At 41.1% G+C, this 21,710-nt stretch overlaps 1 protein-coding gene across 4 annotated transcripts in view; it reads right to left on the bottom strand.

Moving 5' to 3' along the window:
• CADM4 (cell adhesion molecule 4) overlaps positions 1 to 21,710 on the bottom strand; it is a 658,906-nt gene that overhangs the window by 90,595 nt on the left and 546,601 nt on the right. For all 4 annotated transcript variants that reach the window (XM_040327345.1, XM_040327344.1, XM_040327346.1 and 1 more), the window contains 2 exons: positions 8,068 to 8,214; positions 2,694 to 2,846 (listed from right to left, as the gene is read on the bottom strand). In XM_040327345.1, the coding sequence (XP_040183279.1) occupies positions 2,694 to 2,846; positions 8,068 to 8,214 (300 nt within the window). The remainder of the gene's footprint in view (positions 1 to 2,693; positions 2,847 to 8,067; positions 8,215 to 21,710) is intronic.

Genomic DNA, 21,710 nt, shown 5'->3' with positions numbered 1-21,710 from the left:
AGGAAAATTTACTTGGCTCATGGTAGTTGCCCGAGTCTGTTAATTGGGTCAAAGTTCAGATTCAGATCAGACTGGAAGGAACTACAGACCAGGCCACTATCACCTCTTACTATTTCTGGAGGTTTCATGGAAACTGGGGTTATGGGGGTAGAAATCTGAATATTTATGGGAATCTGGCCAATCCCCAGGCAAGAGGCCTGGCAGGGTGTCTAAACCAGCCCAAAACTATTGAGGGGCCTAGCCAGCAGGGAAGTCAGGTAGAAGATGGATGGTTGAGGTGCTGCTATGTAGCATGGGAGGGGGTACACGGAGAAGAGGGGTTCTGCCTCCAAGCTGAAAGTTGGAGGAAGGAGAAGAGCCGACAGAGGGAGCTTCACAGCCCTACAGTCCACTGGGGAATGCCAGCCTGCATAGCATGGAAAGGAACCAGCCCAGCAGAAGGCCTGAAAACAGTTGCATCTATAGCTGCAGGAGAAGGACAATGAGAGTATCTCTAAACCTTCAGGGCCTATAAAGGAAAAAGTCTGCTAGAAGCAAGTTCTGGGCAAGTCTTTAGAGGACAGTTTACTGCTTACCCAATCCATTGCCTTGGGATCAGAGTCTATAGCCAGGTGGGCTGGTAATTTGTATTAAGGGACCAAGAAGCTCCTACCAGTTGAGGGGACACAGAGCTCCTAAAAGGGATTACTTTGTTAAAGACTGTTACTGTTCGAGAGGGATTACAGTCAAGTATCTGTTGTTGCAATGAGCCAGAGAAGTTGTTCTCATTTTGATGTTCAAGTTGGGCATCCCATAACCCCTTTTACCCTATCCAAGTTGAAATCCCTAATAAATCCTAAAAACCAAGCCCATGTACTGTTTCTTGTGATTGGATACAAGGTTAAAAAATGCATGTGGCCTGGCTGTGCAGAATATAGGGGGACCAAAAACTCAGCGGCTCCTAAGGGGGGAGAACTACATTAACAACAACAAAAATCAGCTCCAGAGCCAAAATCAGGCGAGTTCCTTTCTCAACCCACAATGCACTGTTTTATTGGGCAACTGTGCGGCAAATGAGGTTGATAAATGTAAAGTTATGCACTTGGGGCCAAGAATATGAATGAATCATACATACTAGGCAGGGGTCAAGTCCTGGGGAAAAAAGTGTGGGAACTCCCACCCAAGATCCACGCTTAGTGAAGGATTGGCTCGGGCGGGTAGGCTGCTCGCGGCTGCTCTAGTCCTGCAAAGGGAACTGCGTTCCTGCTGTGAAAAAAGTGCAGGAACTCCGTTCCCACACGTTCCCGCAGGACTTGAGCCCTGATACTAGGGGAGAGTACAACTGGGGGGATTCAATGGTGGAGAAGGATCTGGAGGTTCTGGTAGATCATAAGCTTAATAATGGCATGCAATGCCAAGCTACAGTTGCCAAAGCGAGCAATGTCCTTTCTTGTATTAAGAGAGGTATGGACTCCAGAGAGAGAGAGCTATAATTTTGCCCCCCCTGTACAAATAATTAGTAAGGCCTCAGCTGGAGTTGCAGTTCAGTTTTGGGCACCAGATCGTAAAAAGGATATTGAGGAACTGGAGAAAGTGCAGAGAAGGGCAACCAAACTAATAAGAGGGATGGAGGAACTCAGCTATGAAGAAATACTAGAGGAACTGAATGTATCATCTCTGGAGATGAAGAGATTAAGGGGGGATATGATCAACATGTATAAATACATAAGGGGTCCACATAGTGAACTTGGTGTTGAGTTATTCACTTTAAGGTTATCACGGAGGACAAGGGGGCACTCTTTACGTCTGGAGAAAAAGAGATTTAATCTCCAAATACGGAAAGGCTTCTTCACAGTAATGCCGCGTACAGATGATCGGACATTCCGACAACAAAACCGTGGATTTTTTTTTACGTATGTTGGCTCAATCTTGTCTTGCATACACACGGTCACACAAATGTTGTCAGAAATTGCGAACGTCAAGAACGCGGTGACGTACAACACGTACGACGAGCTGAGAAAAATGAAGTTCAATAGCCAGTGTGGCTCTTCTGCTTGATTCAGAGCATGCGTGGAATTTTGTGCGTTGGAATTGTGTACACACGCTCGTAATTTCGGACAACAAGTTTTGCTGTCGGAAAATTTGAGAACCAGCTCTCAAATTTTTGTTGTCGGAAATTCCGACAGCAAATGTCCGATGGGGCCTACACATGGTCGGAATTTCCAACAACAAGCTCCCATCGAACATTTGTTGTCTGAAATTCCGATCGTGTGAAAATCGTGTGAAAATGTGGAATAGACTCCCTCAAGATTCTTTCCTGAATGTACAATATATAACTGGATACTAACATTTACAGGTAAAGTTGATCCAGGGAAGATCTGATTGCCTCTTGGGGGATCTGGAAGGAATTTTTGTCCCCTGCTGGAGCAAATTGAATCATGATTTATTAGTTTATTTTTTTTGCCTTTCTCAGGATCAACTGTGGGTATAGGATTGTATAGATAGGATCGTATATATTATATATATATATATATATATATATATATACATATACATACATACATACATACACACACTTTTTTTATTGGTTGAACTGGATGGACTTTTTTCAGCCAAACCAACTATATAAACCTTTCCATAGATGGCATTACCTGAGGCAAAGTTTCACCATACCTCATGGCAGGGACAGACTAGAGAACAGTTTAAGATCTTACCGAGCACAGTGAGAGTGGCAATCTGGTGATGTGTGTCCTCAGTGTACAACTGGCAGAAATAGCCACCTTCATCCTCCAACTTGGCATTGGACAAATGGATCTTGACCAGTTTTGGCGTGAAATCCACGAGCTGAAACCGCTCATCTCTCAAAGCTGCGGAGAGGTGACAAGAAAAGAAAAAAACGATGGATAAAGAGAGCAAGAGATAATGTAAGTGTTGCCATTATAATATTTTATCAGACTCCTGCGTGGATGCCCATGGAGTTTATCCAATAAGAAACTTGGCCAGAGTCTTAAATCCATCACTCCTACCGGCGCTCATACACGTAAAGATTAGCAGGCAGACTTTAGATTAAACCTAGCAATGATGTGAGACGGGCTGCAAACTAGAAACCAATACAAACACATTCAGATATTAACTGTTAGCAAAAGAACATTGCTTGAGCACTGGATATATGAGTTGATCCCATTTGGCATTCTCCATGGATGGCAATGACTATAAATGAGGAAAATCAATTTGCAACTTGTCAAATCATTAGCAGATTTGTAAAACTAATATTATACAGGCAATTGAGAAAATCTACTTGAGTGTGCAGATTCAGCAAATACATACATAAGGTCATGGAAATCATAGGGTGCGACCTTTGGTGGATCAGTCATGTAAATGTGTGAGCTTATTTAATATTAAAATAATACATATTTAATTACAAATAATATTTAATAATTTACAAAAATATAAAACCAAAATAATAAATTCACCGATGCTTGGTTGATTGCCCAGTTCCACTGATGATTCGTTGGATGTCGAAATCTACTGAACAATAAATCCATGTATGCTTCAGCCCATTGAGATGGCCAACTCCACTTGTCAAGGCTTGCAGACAACTACCAACATGCTATTTTTTAAGCCTCGAAGGCAAAACATTTAAAAAACGTCAATCCTCAAAACCAGGGTTCCCCAAGCTTTGTAAACATAGGGCTAGTTTACTGTCCTTCAAAATTTAGGGGGGCCAGACTGTGGCCAATGGGCCATTATTGGTTTAAGTGGAGGGAATAGTGCCCAATAATTGGTGTCAGCTGGAGAAATAGTGCCCCATTTGACGGATTAAGGCAAGCAAAGGGCCACATCTAGCCCCAGGGTGGCAGTTTGTAGACCAATGCTCAAAATAATTTTAGAGGTCTAGAGGCCATAGTTGGTAGTTCTATATGTATGGTGCACGTTAAAGGTATGAAGGCTATAAATCCTTTAAAGCCTACCTCTATCTAAAACCTTTTCGATTTCAGACAGCATAGAAGGGTTAAAACCCCTAAGGATTTTGTTGATTGTATCCTGTTGAGTATGGAGTTTCCCCCTCGCTTCCTCTCCTAGAAATACAACAGAAACCGAGAGGAAGTCTCTCGAAAATGAGGGGTGTTGCCACCAAAACAGGAGTCCTTATTGAAAGATCTCTCCTGTTCTGGTGCCAAACGTAAAATTTTGCAGTTTGAATCTATTTCTGTCTCAGGTAAAACGGTCCATGGGATATTTAGAGAGTGAATTTCCCCAGTGGGAGTCACAGATAGCAACAAAAAAAATAATAAGGGTTCTGACTCATCCTTTTTTGATCCAAGACTAAAAAAAAATGTAATGAAAAAAAAATTGAAGAAAGATACAATTCAACACCCGCTTTCTGATTAAATACAATAGTTTAAAGCTAAACACCAAGAAAACAGCCTAAAAGACAGATTGAATATATCTATAGCAGCAGTTTTACTTGCCAAAGATTTTGCATTTCTGTCCATGCGGATCTGAAATTTACACAATCACACCATACAGCATCGTCTGTTAGGGGAGAAGACCTGATTTGCCTCTGCTGCAGTTGAGTTATGCCCCGTACACACGATCGGAATTTCCGATGGAAAAAGTCCGACCGTGTGAATTCCATCGGAGTTTAGATAGAGAACATGTTCTCTTTTACTCCGATGGAATTCCGATGCGACTTTGGTCGGATAAAGGTCCGATTGTGTGTACGGGGCATAACACTTACCTCCCCTGATCTGTGACTGGACAGTAAAAGGAGAAGCAGCAGACTGATGAGCTCTCTTCTCTCTTCTTATCAGCAAGTTCTTGAACTGACTGGTACAAAGTAAATTGTAGGTACTGAACAGAGAAGTCCATCTTTCTGACCACTTGTTCACCCATGTTTAGGGGTGTATCATGAAACATGGTCCAGTCTGCAGCCCCTCCCCCCCACAAACACCCCTCCTCTTATGGAATCTGGGGGTTCTTCTCTCTACCTGCTCCTGTCCTGTCATTTTTTGAATACTGATCTATGTATACAGAACTGCATTAATTTGTGTACTTACCTAGAAAACCACCTTTACGTGGACCTTCACTCACTGCACAGACTGAGAATCCATGTGTTCTCCGCTCAGCCGCCCCACCCTCCCCAAAGCCCCTTTTTTTTCAGGAAACTCTGTCAAGAGACTTATTAAAAATTTCCATTCATTAGGATTGTCACTAATTCAGTTTTGCATCATTGTGGTTTTCGTTTTCGTTTCTTCTACTTACAAAATGATCAACTTTTTATTATTACAATCTTAATGGTTACCATTATCTTTGGAGTCTGATTTTAAGGAATACATTCTTACCCTACCTCCTTCTCCCTCTCCCTACCTCTACCCACCTTACTACTCCCTATATAATGTGTTCTCTTGCCTCTACCTTGTTTCATTTCCTGCTACCCGCCATAATCTTTTCCAAGTATTTCCTCCAAAGCCCTTTGATGCCTCCAGGGATATGTACATCACAAGAGGCTTCATTTTCCATTCACAAAAGCCAGAGGAGGATGGGTCTGGTGCACATCATCAGGGGGCCAGACTGCCTAAATCTTGACTTTTCCAGCACTTTGAAGCTTTCAGGAATATCACAGGATATTTCACTTGCATTCACAGTTGCCAGAGGAAAGCGGGTCTGAAACACGTCATTAGGGGGCTAGGCTGCCTGAACCTTGACATCCGCAGCACTCTGAAGCCTTCAAGGATATGTACATCACATATCCCAGGATGCTTCACTTTTTATTCACAGCAGCCAAACGAGAGCAAGCCTGGTGACTGTTACCAGGGGGCCAGGCAGTCTGAACCAGGAAGAGGCGCCCGGTACCCGATGGTGTCAGGAGTAAAGATAGAGACATGGGACTTGGACTGTGGCAGCAGCACAGCAGATCACAGCAGGACAACACTGGATCTACTGGGAAGGAGAGTATGCGAATTGCATAGCTGGATCTAGGGGGATGGTAGGGTGGGCTGCACCCCCACAAATTTCAGTTGCACCCCCCTTACCCTGCTAACCTTCCATCCTTATCCCCTCTGCCATTATTTACTGCACCCCCACATCAGACAGGCTAGTTTTGGTCCTGGTGAATTGAAGATCATCCAAATAAGAGGTGGGACAAAAAAAGCAGGGGCCAACTGAGGTTCCTCCTTAAAATTCCCTGTCCACATTTTTCCTTTTCTACACAACTTTCCTTCAACAAACAGGAAGTCGTTTGCAAATGACTTTTAAAAATGTTGACTTTTCCTTCCATTTTCCAATCTTCATAGAAGAAAACATCAGAGCAACAGTGTAATAAGGGAAAATAAGGTGGTGGATTGTCTGAGGAAATATTATATGCATGTGTACACAATCTGAATACCCCATGCCATCTCCAGTCTATGAAAGCGATAATGAGTAATAATGATCATATAGAGAGAGGAAGCGTTCGTAAGTGAGACCTTCCTTCCCTCCTTTGCTGCCTTTGAATTGAAACTGCAGATGTCTGGTTAAAATTAGAAGTGGAACGGAGCGCCTGAATCGCACGAGGGAGGTGTTATCATTATGTTTAACGGGAACGTTTAACTTCCCCCAGTCTCCTCTCCCCATCATCTCCTCTTCCTTCTTCCTCCAGTTATAAAATCCTTAATGAGCGAGGTAGATGAAGCCTTGTCACAAAAGGTACACACATAGAAGGAGTGTTTGAATTGTTGCGTCCCAGTGACACCGACCTCATGCAAGCGTATTTTATTACAATGTATAAAGCTTTAAAGCCATTTAAGCAGACAATTAATACTCCAAGTGCCACCAACTTGCTGCAAGGGAGGTTTTTCCAATATCCAACTACAGCAGTTGGACCGTTTTGCTACGCTATAGCAAATTGCACCACTTGGCACTGCAGTTAATGACAGATTAATATTAGTTAGATCCAGGGCTGTTTTTCACAGAAAATAGGTATAGGAACTCAACTACAACCCCTCAAAACACCCTTTCACCCTCCACACCCCCCCCCCCTCCATCTTGCACTCAGTGGAAGCCATTGGGAGACAAACTGTCCCTTGTAAACACAGAAGCCGGACTCTGGTTAGATCTTACCAAATTCCTCTTCTCAAATCAAAGTTAAATTATATCGCCAAAATATGTGTGGACACCTTGACCTTCACATCTACATTATATGGCCACGAATACAAATTATTGGATTCAGGTGTTTCCAGTGAAGGGTACTGTTAATTTGTTGCACCCTCCTTGACACCTAAACCATGTGAGGTACCTCAGAGGCAGGGTGGGCTAGCATTTATCACCAGGGTCTACTCCTTGGCAATAGAAGAGCAATGCGAACAGAAGGGTGCTGGTCAATTTTTGATGCAAGAAATGGGAGTTTATTGACTCTTAACATTCCTGAGAGAGAGGGTTAGGGTAACAGGATAGCAATGGACTTTGCAGACTCCAGCCGAGGAACAAAAAGTACTACAGTCTTCACAAATAGAAGGGCCTTTATGCCATCTCAGCATTCGGAGTCAATTTACACAAAGACAGCTCCATAAAGACATAGGGGTTGATCTACTAAAACTGGATAGTGCAACATCTGTTTGCTGCCGTAAATCTCAAGTGGCCTGCACAGAACCCCCACTGAACACCTTTGAGATTGACTTTGCACACTTTTTGTTTGATGCACCAGGAAGGTATTTAGTAGATTTAACCGGAAAGTCCAGTTGGGCTTTAATAGGACTTTAGCTATTGGTCATGCTTCAAACACAGAACACCTATCAGGTTATAATTGCCCTGGACTATAAATGATGGTGCATCAGTTTCTTGCTAATTGTTGCCTGTAGAGAAGGTTTTTTCATATATTTGGAAAATTGCCAAGTCCATAACCACACTTGTTAGAATTTTGTTTCTGTTCCTTGTTAGTCATTAATAAAAAAAAGAAAAAGAAAAAAAAATCTGTACAAATAAAACATTACTGGGGTCATAGCAATGGGTAGAAAATCCTAAGCATTCTCTACCATACTAGAAAAGGAAAATATGTATCCAATACATGGATTGTAATATGACAAACTGGAACACCAAGACAACACTCACCACGTGTGCCATTGAAGAAGAGGGTTTGTCTGGAAGGGTTTTGGATCACCACAATGGAGCCGTCATACTGGTGTAACTTACAGGTAATCTCGGCCATGCCTCCCTCTACTACTGTGACATTTTCAGCTTGGACTTCCTGGCAGAATACTGCAAAACAAAAGGAGAAATGGTGACAAAGTGACAGTTATGTATTATGAGCGCACTAAACTTTGTAACTAAAGAAGCCTCAACTGACTGTAAAAATCAAAAAAGAGGTAATAGTGTTATACAGGGCATAAAAACTCTACTTACATCATAAGTGCCCCATTTAAGCAAATTTGGAAATCTAGCTTTTTCCTTTGTCTTGCTGTCCTTTGAGAGCTACAATGGGATCATTGAGGATCCCTTCAGTTTAGATTTTATTCTATGCCCCATGTCAGCTCTCTTTATATAGAATTAGATCAAAGGATGCATCCCAAGGATTCTATGAGAGCTGCAATTGGATCATCAAGGACCTTTTCAGTTCAAATTTTATTGAATGCCCTATGCCAGCTCTCTTCACTCTTCATATAGAATAAAATCAAAGGCTGTGTCCCAAAGATTCTTTGAGAGCTGCAATGGGATCATCAAGGATCCCTTTAGTTTAGATTTTAATTGTATGCCCTATGCCAGCTCTCTTTATATAGAATCATATCAAAGGTTGCATCTCAAAGATTCTTTGAGGCATGCATGTACCCTAGTCTAGATTTTGTAGGGCTCATTGTTGACTCAAAGGATTAGTTCACCATATTTTTCACTAATCTAGAATGGTTATGTTAAGTCCAACCAAGCCTTCAGTTTAAATCAGCTAAATACATTCCAGGTGCATCAAAACAAAAGATGTGCAAAGTCTTTTAATTTGCTTTAAAATATAGCTAGAGTAGAAAATCCTGTTCCCCACCAGCATACCATAGAGCAGACATTTGTTGTCCGTTTGGAAGCAGTGGTCTCTCCACAAAGGTCTGATACGCCAAGCCTATAGCTCTGCAATCAGCAAACTTCATGATCCCTGCCGATTAGGAGTGGTCCAGCTCTGATTTAGCAGGGGGGGTGTCAGGCATTTGTAGAGGGACCACTGCTTTCACACAGAGGGTTCACATCTACAGCATTCTGGCAGGGGGACAGGCTTTTCCATTTAGGCTTTGTCCTAAAGATGGTTAAGACTTTGAACACCTTTAATTTTAATGCACCTGAAATATATTTAGTTCACTTAAATTGAAAGATGAGTTGGGCTTTAACAAATTCTCTAGGTTGATGAAAATGGGAGTGAATGCTTTTGTGTCAAGAAAAATTCCTACAAAGTCTGCCTCTGATTACTTGGGTAAATCTTACAAAACAAAACAAATAAAAAAAATAAAAACACCAGACGCAAATCCATTTCTTTCGGCTATTACTGCAGAGTCAGCATGCTCTAAAGGCTTTAATAACACTCTCAGTACAGAGGTAAAAATGACCCAAAAACTCAACAAATAATTTTAAAAGCAATTCCACTCTAGATAATCAATCTGATATTAAGCCTGTGGCTAGCCACACGTCCTCATTTGTTACAGAATCTATTATAACCAGGCCCTCTCAGCAATTCGTCAGTCCTCTGAATAAACAGCCAACACCACAAATAATGAATATGGGCCCATCTACATGTTTTTACCAATACCATAGTTCTAACTTACACTACCCTGGCCAGTTATATAAAGTGTTTCAACTTTTTCAAACTTCTGACAAACAGTTGCAAATTTTTCAAGCTATACTGTAAGATTTATTACTGCCTTATGAACAAAATTCAAAGCAATGCCCAAGATTTTATTACTGCCCAATGAGCAGAACCAATGGCAATAAATCAAGTTTTTATACTCCTAAATATAGAACTCAAAGCAATGCCCAAGTTCTTATACTGACCACCAATGGAACCCAAAGTGATGCCCACGATTTAATAATGCCCTCCCAATAGGACCCAAAAGCAATACAAAAAATGAAATACTGATACCAACAGAACCCAAAGCAATGCTCAAGATTGAATACTCCTGCTAAAGAATAGAACCAAAAGCAATGTCCAGGATTTAATACTGCCTAGTAAGTAGACCCAAAATCAGTGCCCAAGATTTATTACTCTCTCAACAGATCCCAAAGCAATGTTTGAGATATAATACTGCCCACTAATAGAACACAAAGCAATAGCCAATATTTAATACTGCCCACCAATAGAATACAATGTAATGCTCAAGATTTATTACTGTCCACCAATAGAACCCGAAGCAATGCCCGCAGTTTAATACTGCCCACCAATAGAACCCAAAGCAATGATCAAGATTTAATACTGGCCACCAATAGAACCCAAACAAGTGCTAAAGATTTAATACTGGCTAAAGAATAGATTTAAAAGCAATGCCCAAGTTTTAATACTGCCCCCAGTAGAACACAATGCTCAAAATGTAATACTGTCTAAAGAATAGAACCAACACAATGCTCAAGATTCAATACTGCCCCCCAGGAGAACACAATGCTCAAAATGTAATACTGCCCCCAGTAGAACACAATGCTCAAAATGTAATACTGCCTAAAGAATAGAACCAACACAATGCTTAACATTTAATACTGCCCCCAGGAGAACACAATGCTCACAATTTAATACTGCCTAAAGAATAGAACCAACACAATGCTTAACATTTAATACTGCCCCCAGGAGAACACAATGCTCACAATTTAATACTGCCTAAAGAATAGAACCAACACAATGCTACTGCCCACCAATGGAACCCAAACAAATTCTCAAGACTTTATACGGTCTAAATAATAGACTCAAAAAGCAATGCTCAAGATTTAATACTGCCCTCTAATAGAGCAAAAAGCAATAATCAAAATTTAATACTGCCCACCAATAGAACCCAAAGCAATGTCCAAGTTTTAAAACTGCCTAATGAATAGACCCCAAAGCAATTCCCAAGATTTAATACTGCCCCCCAATAGAATCCAAAGCAATGCTCAAGATTTAATACTGCTTAAAGAATAGAACCAACAGTTTTAATGCTGCCCACTAATAGAACACAAAGCAATACTCAGGATTTAATGCTGTCCACCAGTAGAACACAAAGCAATGCCAAAGATTTAATACTGTCTACCAATAGAAAACAAAGCAATAACCAATATTTAATACTGCCTAATGACAGAACCCAAAGCAATGCACAAGATTTAATACTGCCCACCAATAGAACACAAAGCTATGCCCAGGATTCAATACTGCACACCAATAGAACACAAAGCAATGCTCAAGATCTAATACTGCCCACCAATAGAACACAAAGCTATGCCCAAGATTCAATACTGCACACCAAAAGCAATGCACATGGCTACCAAAGCACTTACCGTATTTTCCGGCATATAAGACGACTTTTTGCATCTAAAATCATGCCCCAAAAGTCGGGGGTCGTCTTATACGCCTTTAAATACGGTAAATAGAATTTTCAGAAGTAGGGCAGCAATGTGGCGCCCTTCATAATTCTTCAGCACAGGTTCCCTTTACATTTTAATTAGCTCAAACAATCTTTTGTCTAATTATTGCACAATAATCTCCTTTAGATTTATGAAAACTGTAGAATATAAGTTAGTATGTAAAATATACAGTGTGTATGTATGTACCAAAAGGATCCATTCAATTTGTATCCAAGCAGATGAGCTGTAATACTACAAAGAAATTGTTTGATGTAAAGGATGTTGTATAATCATGTTGTACTGCGGTAGGGTTAGCAAATGAATGGCAGCCAAATCAAAAGATCTTAAATATAATCCAATCTTGCCAGTTATCATTATGCTCCAAATGGGCAAAAAAAAATGTATGCACAGCCAATTTTTTTTTTTTTTTGGGGGGGGGCATTTGCCTTTATTTCCTGTCCTGGAGATGCAGTTGTATTCTGTGGGAGGGGGAGGTCTGAAAACAATGCTGCTGAATCTGCTTACTTTTGTATACAGTATATCCAGAAGATATATTTTATGTTGCACAAAAAAATAAAAAGTTGTTGAAACTATGTATAAAAGGATACGACTCCAGTTTGGGTTGTGTCCAAGGACCATTGACAGATTGTGGTCACTGGAGGCGTGATAAATAAATATGAACATGGCATATAGAAGGTGTTATCTGGTGGCTGACACTAATTCATTTAAAGAACTCAATATACTCTGTATTCAGAAATCTCAAGGGGTAAAGCTTTGCTTTTTTTAATTTGTATTACTAACAGATGAATGCAAAATCCACTCCAAAACCTCTTGTGTGACATGGGATATGATAGGAGAAAACAGAAAGTAATAATATATAAAAAGGCCTGTTCCCCATACATAGCTTGTGTTTACTGAACATAAACTACCGTATATACTCGAGTATAAGCCGAGGCACCTAATTTTACCACAAAAAAATGGGAAAAACGTATTGACTTATAAGTATAAGCCTAGGGTGTCCATCTGCATGCCTCACTGTGCCTCACTGTGTCCATGTACATGCCTCACTGTGCCCATGCCTCACTGGGTCCATGACTAGACTTACGTTTAACATGGGAGTATATAGAAGGGGTTTGAAAGACCGGGCTTTCCCAGTGACATACGAGGGTGCGTCAGAGGGGGCGGGGTCACGTGACGGGTGTATAAGAAATGTCACAGCTCCAGCGCGTCATTCCGCTGGGCTGTGTCCAGCGGAGAGTGGAGCTCGCCTGCTGCGCTCTGGACAGGGCCGTCTTTACCGCAGGGCAAATGGGGCAGGTGCCCTGGGCCCTGTCACTGTTGGGGGCCCAAAGCAACCCCCTTTAAAAAAAAAAAAAATTTTTTTTTTTTTTTTTAGGGGTCCGGAGGCCCCCAGGGGCCCGGAGGCCCCAGGGCCCCAGATGGCAACCCCCCCCTTTTTTTATTTATTTTTAAATAATTTTTTTTTTTTTTAAATATATTTTTATTTTTTATTAAAGGGACAATTTTTTTTAGGGGTCCCCAGGGGCCCGGAGGCCCCCAGGGCCCCAGATGGCAACCCCCTATTTATTATTTATTTTTAAATAAAAGAAATATTTTTTTTTAATATATTTTTATTTTATTTTTTATTAAAGGGACAATTTTTTTTTAGAGGTCCGGGGGTCCCCAGGGGCCCGTAGTTCCCCAGGGCCCCGGATGACAACCCCCCTTTTTTTAATATATAAAAAAAACTTTTTTATATATTTCTTTATTATATATATATATATATATATATATATATATATATATATAATATAAATGTTATTATTATAATTATTATTAAAGGACCCAGAGGTCCCCAGGGATATTATTATTATTATTATATATTATTCTTTTTTTTATATATATATATATATATATATATATATATATATATATATATATATATATTTATTAAAGGGCTCAGAGGTCCCCAGGGCCCCAGATGGCAACCCCCCCTTTTTTTATTTATTTTTAAATAATTTTTTTTTTTTTTTTAATATATTTTTATTTTTTATTAAAGGGACAATTTTTTTTAGGGGTCCCCAGGGGCCCGGAGGCCCCCAGATGGCAACCCCCTATTTATTATTTATTTTTAAATAAAAGAAATATTTTTTTTTAATATATTTTTATTTTATTTTTTATTAAAGGGACAATTTTTTTTTAGAGGTCCGGGGGTCCCCAGGGGCCCGTAGTTCCCCAGGGCCCCGGATGACAACCCCCCTTTTTTTAATATATAAAAAAAACTTTTTTATATATTTCTTTATTATATATATATATATATATATATATATATATATATATATATATATATATATATATAATATAAATGTTATTATTATAATTATTATTAAAGGACCCAGAGGTCCCCAGGGATATTATTATTATTATATATTATTCTTTTTTTTTTATATATATATATATATATATATATATATATATATATATATATATATATATATATATTTTTTTATTAAAGGGCTCAGAGGTCCCCAGGGCCCCATGTGGCAAACACCCTTTATTTTTTTTATAAATGTTTATTTTTTTTATTTGTGTTTATATATATATATTTTTTATTTTATTAAAGGGCCCAGAGGTCCCCAGGGCCCTGGATGGCAACCCCCCCCCCCTTTTTTTATATAAATGTTTCTTTTTTATATATATTTTTTTATTTTTTATTAAAGGGCCCAGAGGTCCCGGATGGCAACCCCCTTTTTTTTGTAATTTATTTTTATTAAAAAAACATTATTAAAGGGCCCAAAGGTCCCCAGGGCCCCAGATGGCAACCCCCTTTTTTAAATATATGTTTTATATATATTTTTTATTTCTTTTTTTCTTTTTATTAAAGGGCCCAGAGGTCCCCAGGGCCCCGGATGGCTACACCCCTTTTTTATATATATTTGTCTTTATTTCTTTCTATATTTCTTTTTTTGTAAAGGGCCCACCGCTTCTAAATTTGCGGCCCCCCCCCCCCCCCTGCTTCTCATTTTTAGGCGGCAGCACCCCCCCCCATCCCGGTTCTCTGCTCCAGGGGGCCCATGCCTGAAGCTGTGTAAGTGGCCCCATAATTCCTGATTGCGGCCCTGCCGCCCATTAAGCCCCTGTGCTCCCCACAAATCAGGCTGAAAATCATCAGCGGCACGCAGCCAGTGACAGTGCTGCTTCCCTTCCCAGTGTTTTAAAATGTACAGCCTCCGTCTAAAGGCTTCCCTTTAGACGTGCACTTCTCCCTTCCTGCCACTGGGTGCTGCTTGTATATAAAAGTGAATTAGAATGTGATTTTATAACATCCCCAGTTTTCTCTTCCCGAGGCTGACTTTTTCATGTCCTGATCCTCAAGGTATGTCACTGTTTGCTAATCTATATTGTAAATAGAAGTTTTCTGTAGAGTGTGCCCAAAGTCTTTATAATATTTGATGATTCACTGCAGGTCTGGTCAGTGTTTTAAAAAGTTCCTCTATTTTACACATGGCATGGCATGGGGTCACAGCACCGTCTGTCCATTCTGCTTTAGCACCATGGGACCCCATGCCATGCCATGTGTAAAATAGAGGAACTCTTTAAATCACAGACCAGTCCTGCAATCCAGGCTGAGTAAGGTCTCAGAGCACATGGCATTACTGTATGTATTTAACTGCTTGATGGGCTTATTTTGGGCCTGGCTGGTTCACATGTATGTGTTTTGGCGGCCCACATTTGCGCAGGCACAGCAGCCCATTCATTTGAATGGGCCGCCATGCCTGCGTTTCCTGCAAAGAAAAGCGCACGCCTCATGTAATAGGCTGCGCACACGGCACGCCTATGCCCATCAAGCACTGAAATACAGCACTGTCTGTCCATTCTGCTGTCTGCTGTGACTTATCTGCAGTTCCCACACTGTCAAACTTGCTGCATTTTTAGACGTTTAGCTTTTAAAAACACAGTACGTTTGTGTGTGCAAGAACTGCAGGTAAGTAGCATGGTGCAAAAGCAGAATGGATTTCAAGGCAACTGTATTTTTAAAATGCTGAATGCACCTTTTTTCTGCAGGAAACAAAGGCATGGCAGCCCATTCAAATCAATGGGCTGCTGTGCCTGCACAAATGAGGACCGCCAAAACATACATGTGAACCAGCCAGGCCCAAAATAAGCTGGAGGGGGGCCCAAAAAAAATGTTTGCCCAGGGCCCAAACCATATTAAAGACGGCCCTGGCTCTGGACGGATGGATCTTCTCATCGCTGGACCGGACCGCTGATCATCCGTCGCTGGAGAGATCATCCATCGCTGGATAGAAGACGTTGGAGCAGGGGGCCGGGCCGAGAGTGGATTCACATCGCTGGATTTCTTTTTTTTTTATTAATAAAGGATTTTTTTCTACGGTGTCTGTGTGTTTTTTTTTTTAACTATTTACACTTCCTTCGTGAAATGGTAGAGGTACAGTGTACCCCATTACCAATTCACATAGGGGGGGCAGGATCTTGGGGTCCCCTTTGTTAAAGGGGTCTTCCAGATTCTGATAAGCCCCCCGCCCGCAGACCCCCACAACCACTGGGCAAGGGTTGTGGGGATGAGGCCCTTGTCCCCATCAACATGGGGACATCCTCCCCATGTTGAGGGCATGTGGCCTGGTGCGTTTCAGGAGAGGGGGGGCGCACTCTGTCCCCCCCTCTTTTCTGCGGCCGGCCAGGTTAACGTGCGCTCGGATAAGGGTCTGGTTTGGATTTTTGGGGGAACTCCACGCCATTTTTTTTTATTTGGGGTGGAGTTCCCCTTAAAATCCACACCAGACCTGAAGGGTCTGGTTTGGATATTTGGGGGGAACCCCACGTCATTTTTTTTTAAATTGACGGCGGGGTTCCCCTTAATATCCATATCAGACCTGAAGGGCCTGTTAATGGAATTTGGGGGGACCCCCAGCTTTTTTATTTTTATTTTTTATGAATGAATCATCTCTGTAATTGCCAGAGCCGACAATTCATTAGAGCCGCAAAACCGGTTTTAAATGCCTTTTTTCCTTTCAGAAATGACACTTTGTGCAGGGACAGTTGTATGTACGGGAAACATGCGCTTTTTCACATGCTGACTTTACACCCCCCCAAATACGAAATTTAAAGTAATATTACACTTTTATTGTTTCACTTTTAGCATTATTAAATTCACTGCTCCTGAAAAAATGGCCGTTTTTAAAACTTTTTTTTGCATTAATACATGTTTCCTGGGACAACATTTCAAATGTTCGAGTCCCATAGACTTTAACGGGGGTTCTAAAGTTCACAAGAACATTTGGTGTGTTCGCAAGTTCTGATGTGAACCGAACAGGGGGGTGTTCGGCTCATCCTTAGTGGGCATTCATGTAATGACACGTGAGCAGCCTATAGTACTAAGGCACCCCCTCCTTGGGGGCATTTAAACGGCAGGCTAGGCTCACAGGAAATAATACAGAATGCCTGAAGAGGACCACCAGTGGAGTAGGTGGGAGGGGGTTAAGTAGAAATAAGGAATTTTATTTATAGAAAGGGGAAAAAAAATTAATAATAGGTCCTCTTTAGCAGGGCATGGAATAAATACCAGGGTGGCATGTCTACTAATTCATCCACTTCTATGTCACTGCCTCTTACACAGTCTAACAAGTTTTTTGAGATGCAAGATTATAGTTGTTATTCGGAATTTACTTAGACCTGAGTGCTTTTTCATTTTGCTCTGCTCACATGACACATTTTGTAGAAATAGTATGGTTTTAATACCCTCTTTTACTTACAGTGAGTAAAATAGAGTATTTGCTCAATCTAACATTAGGTCGTTGGCAATAGGCCATACTGCACCGCAAACCAAATCATCATACATTTTTGGATTTTTGGTGAGGGTTTTAAGTAGCACATTTAGATGCCTACCATCCCATCTGCGTAAACAGAATCTGTAATAAGAATGTTCCACAAGCCAGCTTATAGTGTGGGATGCATATGCAAGGGGAGGCTTTAAAAAAATAAAAAATAAAAAGGATATTCAGCAAATTAGGAGCAATTCAACTCACGAAGAGATGAAAAGTCTCAACACTTTATAGCAAGCCAAAAGGCCCGTTTTTAAATAAAATCACTGAAACGGGGAAAGTTCAGTTACAATCGGCAGCTCATAATTATTTTTATTTAAATGGTAGAAAAGTAGAAGAGGAAATTTTTAATTTTTTTTGGGAAATATGCTAATTTATACAAAGAAGGGGCCAAATTTGGTAGTCTTCTTGTACTTCGAACTTGTGAAGGTAGAAGGCCACCAATTATTTATCGTATAAATGGCTCCACAGGTAACACTCAAAGTGGCCCAGATTTATGATTAAGGTCATTAAAGACTATTATATAGATCTGTACTCTTTAAAAAGGAATTTTAGAGTACAGCTGTGGCTTTGTGATGCTTTATTAGGTATTACCTTTAAAAGGTATTACAATTTTGTAGATATACCATACTAAATGAAGTAAAATCCAAACACAATATAGGACTAAACGTTTGGGTGTCTTGTGACATGGGGGCTGCTGTGCTTAGTTCTCCGTCTCTGGATAACCATGCAGCGAGCGGTGATTCTCGGGTGCTGCGGGGGTTGCTTTGAGCAGCTGCACCTTTGACAAGCATTCGCAAAGTGCCGGCGATGCCCTCCTACTCCATTCATAGACACCGTACTATCGGTTTTCACAATAAAAGCTGCTCTATGAATGGAGGACGGGAGGATGAATACAAGGTCCTTTTCCTTCAGTCAATGTTTTTCATTGTGTTTGAATAGAGCAAGGGGTGGCAGTCGGCACTTGATGAGTCTGAGTACAGCTGCTTATATTAACCCCACAGCAAAGATCTTTCAATGCTGTGGGGGTATCCAGGGGCAGAGTGTTGGCAGGTGCAGTCTGTACTCCCCACTGTAATAGAGCTGCACAATTAATCGTTAAAAAATCATGATCTCGATTCAACCCCCCGACAATCTCCAATGCAGAGTTTGCAGATTCTTTCATAAAACAAGTGGAGAGACTTATCAGCTGTCAAAAGAAAATATCCGGGCAGTCTGCCAAGTTTTTAACAGGAAACATTGTAACTAATGCTTCCTTCTTAGATCAAAGGGATAAACCTCTGTGTGTGTGTGTGTGTGTGTGTGTGTGTGTGTGTGTGTGTGTGTGTGTGTAAAGAAAAAATCCGGGCAGTCTGCCAAGTTTTTAACATGAAACATTGTAACCAACTTCCTTTTTAGATCAAACTTCTGTGTGTAAATGCAGGAAGTTTAACCACTTAAAGTCTAAATCTTTTTCTGACACTTGTTTCTTAAGTTAAAATCAACATTTTTTGCTAGAAAATGACTTGCAACCCCCAAACATTATATATATATATTTAGCAGAAACCCTAGAGAATAAAATGGCAATTGCTGCAATATTTTATGTCACACTGTATTTGCCCGGCGGTCTTTCAAATGCAATTTTTTGGGAAAAAATACACTTCAATTAATAAAAAAAAAACGAAACAGTAAAGTTAGCCCAATTTTTTTTTGTTTTAATCTGAAAGATAATGTTACACCGCGAGAATCGTGAAAGAATCATGATCAATTTACTAAGCAAAAAAATTATGATTCTCATTATAGCCAGAATCGTGCAGCTCTACACTGTAGGTGGCACTCAACCTAAGAGGCAATACAGTAGGGGAAGGAAATTGTGAGAAACTTGGTTCCTCTATGATTTCCTGTGGACACCAGGGGAATAACATTCCAATTTGGGCAGAAGAAGTTAAGGACTGCAGGCAGGGTATAGGTGTCTCTCGTGGGAGAGGAGCTGGCCGGACAGCACACGGAGGAGGGAGAGAACCCTACTGCTCAGTACAATAGGATACTGCTGTACAGAATCTTCATACAGAGGCCCCTGTTCTCTGCCTCAGCATCCAGCCAGGGGAGAGCCCAGGTCCAGTGCTCTGTGTGGCCGGGAGTCAGAGCTGGAGGGAGGTGTGCAGTGCGGCGAAAAGGCTGGTGGGCTGTTAGGAAAGGCAGCATAGCGGGCCTGCACCAAGTGATGCCACTGGGAGGAAGCAGCGGTGATGGCACTGTCCAGAGGGGAGGAGGAGGCGGTCCGCTCCCACGCGACGTCACTTCTGGTATCGGAGCATTTTTGCGAGTATCATTACTCGTGAAAATGGGTAGTATCGGCGCCGATACAGATACCAGTATCGGTGCATCCCTACTTGCTAGCAGTATCTGCATGAACAATCAAGAAGCAACTTAGTTTGTTGTTAGTTCCAAAAATGTTTCCATCATGCTCCTTCAAATCCTCTCGTCACTACTGTTGAAAGCAAACGTTAATTTGACCTCCCTAACGATTAGAAAATCAAACGTTCCCAAAAATGAAAGTTTTTGAATGCAATTCTAAAGGTGCATGGCCATCTTATATGCATTGTCTATGCCCTAGAGGAGAGTTTCCAGACAGCCCCATCCTAAACAACAGGGTGATCAATAGCAATCAACTGAAAATTATTTAACAGGACCGAAAGGCTCCTCCATCAAAAATGATCTGCCGAGTTTTTCTTGCTGTTAAGAAGTAACAGCTGTCGCCCAAGGTGCTCATGGATGACTTTATGCAGAGAGAAAGGAAAAAAACAATATGATTTAAAAAAAAAAAAAAGAAATCTCGAAGTGAGACAAGATACATGGGGTAAGAATAGTCTAGGGTGGGGGGGGACATACTATGACAAGTGAATAGAACTGACACAAGGTGACGTGACTGCAGCAGATAAAGAACACAGCTTCCGAAATAACCAGGCGTTAGCGCCAAGAGTTTCTTTGACATTTGTGAGAGTTTTCTGCCAGAGCAGTGTCAGACGGAAGGAGCTTGTTAACCAAGGTCTTTACACCGACACAGATCATTAGCCAGGAGATTTAGGCTAAAGTTTTGCTCGACCCTCAAAAAAAAAGTGAAAAAAAGTGACAAGCAGGCAATGAGCTTGACACATCCTATTATACGATGTGGATTATAAAAGAGCGCCAACGACGCAAGTGTGACCAAAACCAGCCACCCGGCAATGGGGTTAATAATGCAGCCTAAGAACGTGGTACAGCCGCTAGATCACCTTGCACATACATAATTAGAGAGAATTAGAACCTCTCATTCTAACCCTCCTGACGCCCACAAAACATCTTAATCAGCCAAGGTGCAGAGATACGGCAGACGGGAGATTTTGTGCAGACTGCAAGCCAACATATACGATAGGAGACATCTGTAACAACCGTCTGCAGAGGGTCGCTCGTGGGGTAATAAATAAAAGTCTTCCAATTTGCTTCTCTTGCAATATAGTTTTGTTGCGTCTAGAAGTGATATTTTAAAAATGTCTAGATGTTACCGGTAACAAAGTGAACTCTATTTTCAAGGCAAATCTGTGCTTTTCCTGTGTAGAGGAAGTTCTGGGGGTCACATAGGGCTTAGGGCCTTCTCTCATCCCCCCATAACAACACTGGGTCAATCAAAAACCATGTGGGGGAAGCATTGATGTTTCACATGCTCTCCCATACCCAGAAGTACCTGTTTTTTTCTCATCAGACCGAGTGGCCCATCTGAGGGGGAGCAAAGTTATTGTAAAGGTAAGTATGTATGGTGGGTTGGGAAGCTAAGTGAACCTGCTGCTTTGTCCTTGAAGGCTCATGCTTCTTGCTGAGAGCTTAGACCTCTGCAGATACACCACTGCTTCCGCAAAGAGAGCAAGGGTCCTTCTCTACAGTATGTTGGCAGCAGACAGGCTTTTCTACTTAAAGTGTTCAGTTGGGCTTTAAAATGGAGCTATAACTTTCTTCAACGGTCCCCATCCCTCGTTGGTACAGGCATCTTCTGCTGGGTGCTGGTTTTTGGTCATCTACATTGGCCAGTGTGGGATGATGCGACTCCCATGCATAAGTGGAATTCCACTCTCCATGTGTCTAGACCAGTCTTTCCCAGCCTTTTCAACACAAAGGAACCCTTAAAATAACTTTGGTCTAAGAGAACCCCTGCTAAAAAATACTATATTTACAAGTCATGATGCATTAGTGTGATGGTCAGTGGAAAGAATGCTCCTTACACTTGTTGTAATTGGGAAGAATTACCCCCTTACAGATAGCTAAAAAAATTAATGGTGTCAGTGTGACCTTATCCAAGAGGCAGCAATTGCTCATTCCTCGTAGAAAGCCTCTATTAACCTC

Source organism: Rana temporaria, chromosome 10, assembly GCF_905171775.1.
Source record: "Rana temporaria chromosome 10, aRanTem1.1, whole genome shotgun sequence".
Lineage (NCBI taxonomy): Eukaryota > Metazoa > Chordata > Amphibia > Anura > Ranidae > Rana > Rana temporaria.
The sequence above is the reverse complement of the archived record's forward strand: the minus strand, read 5'-3'. Positions and strand labels throughout refer to the sequence as shown.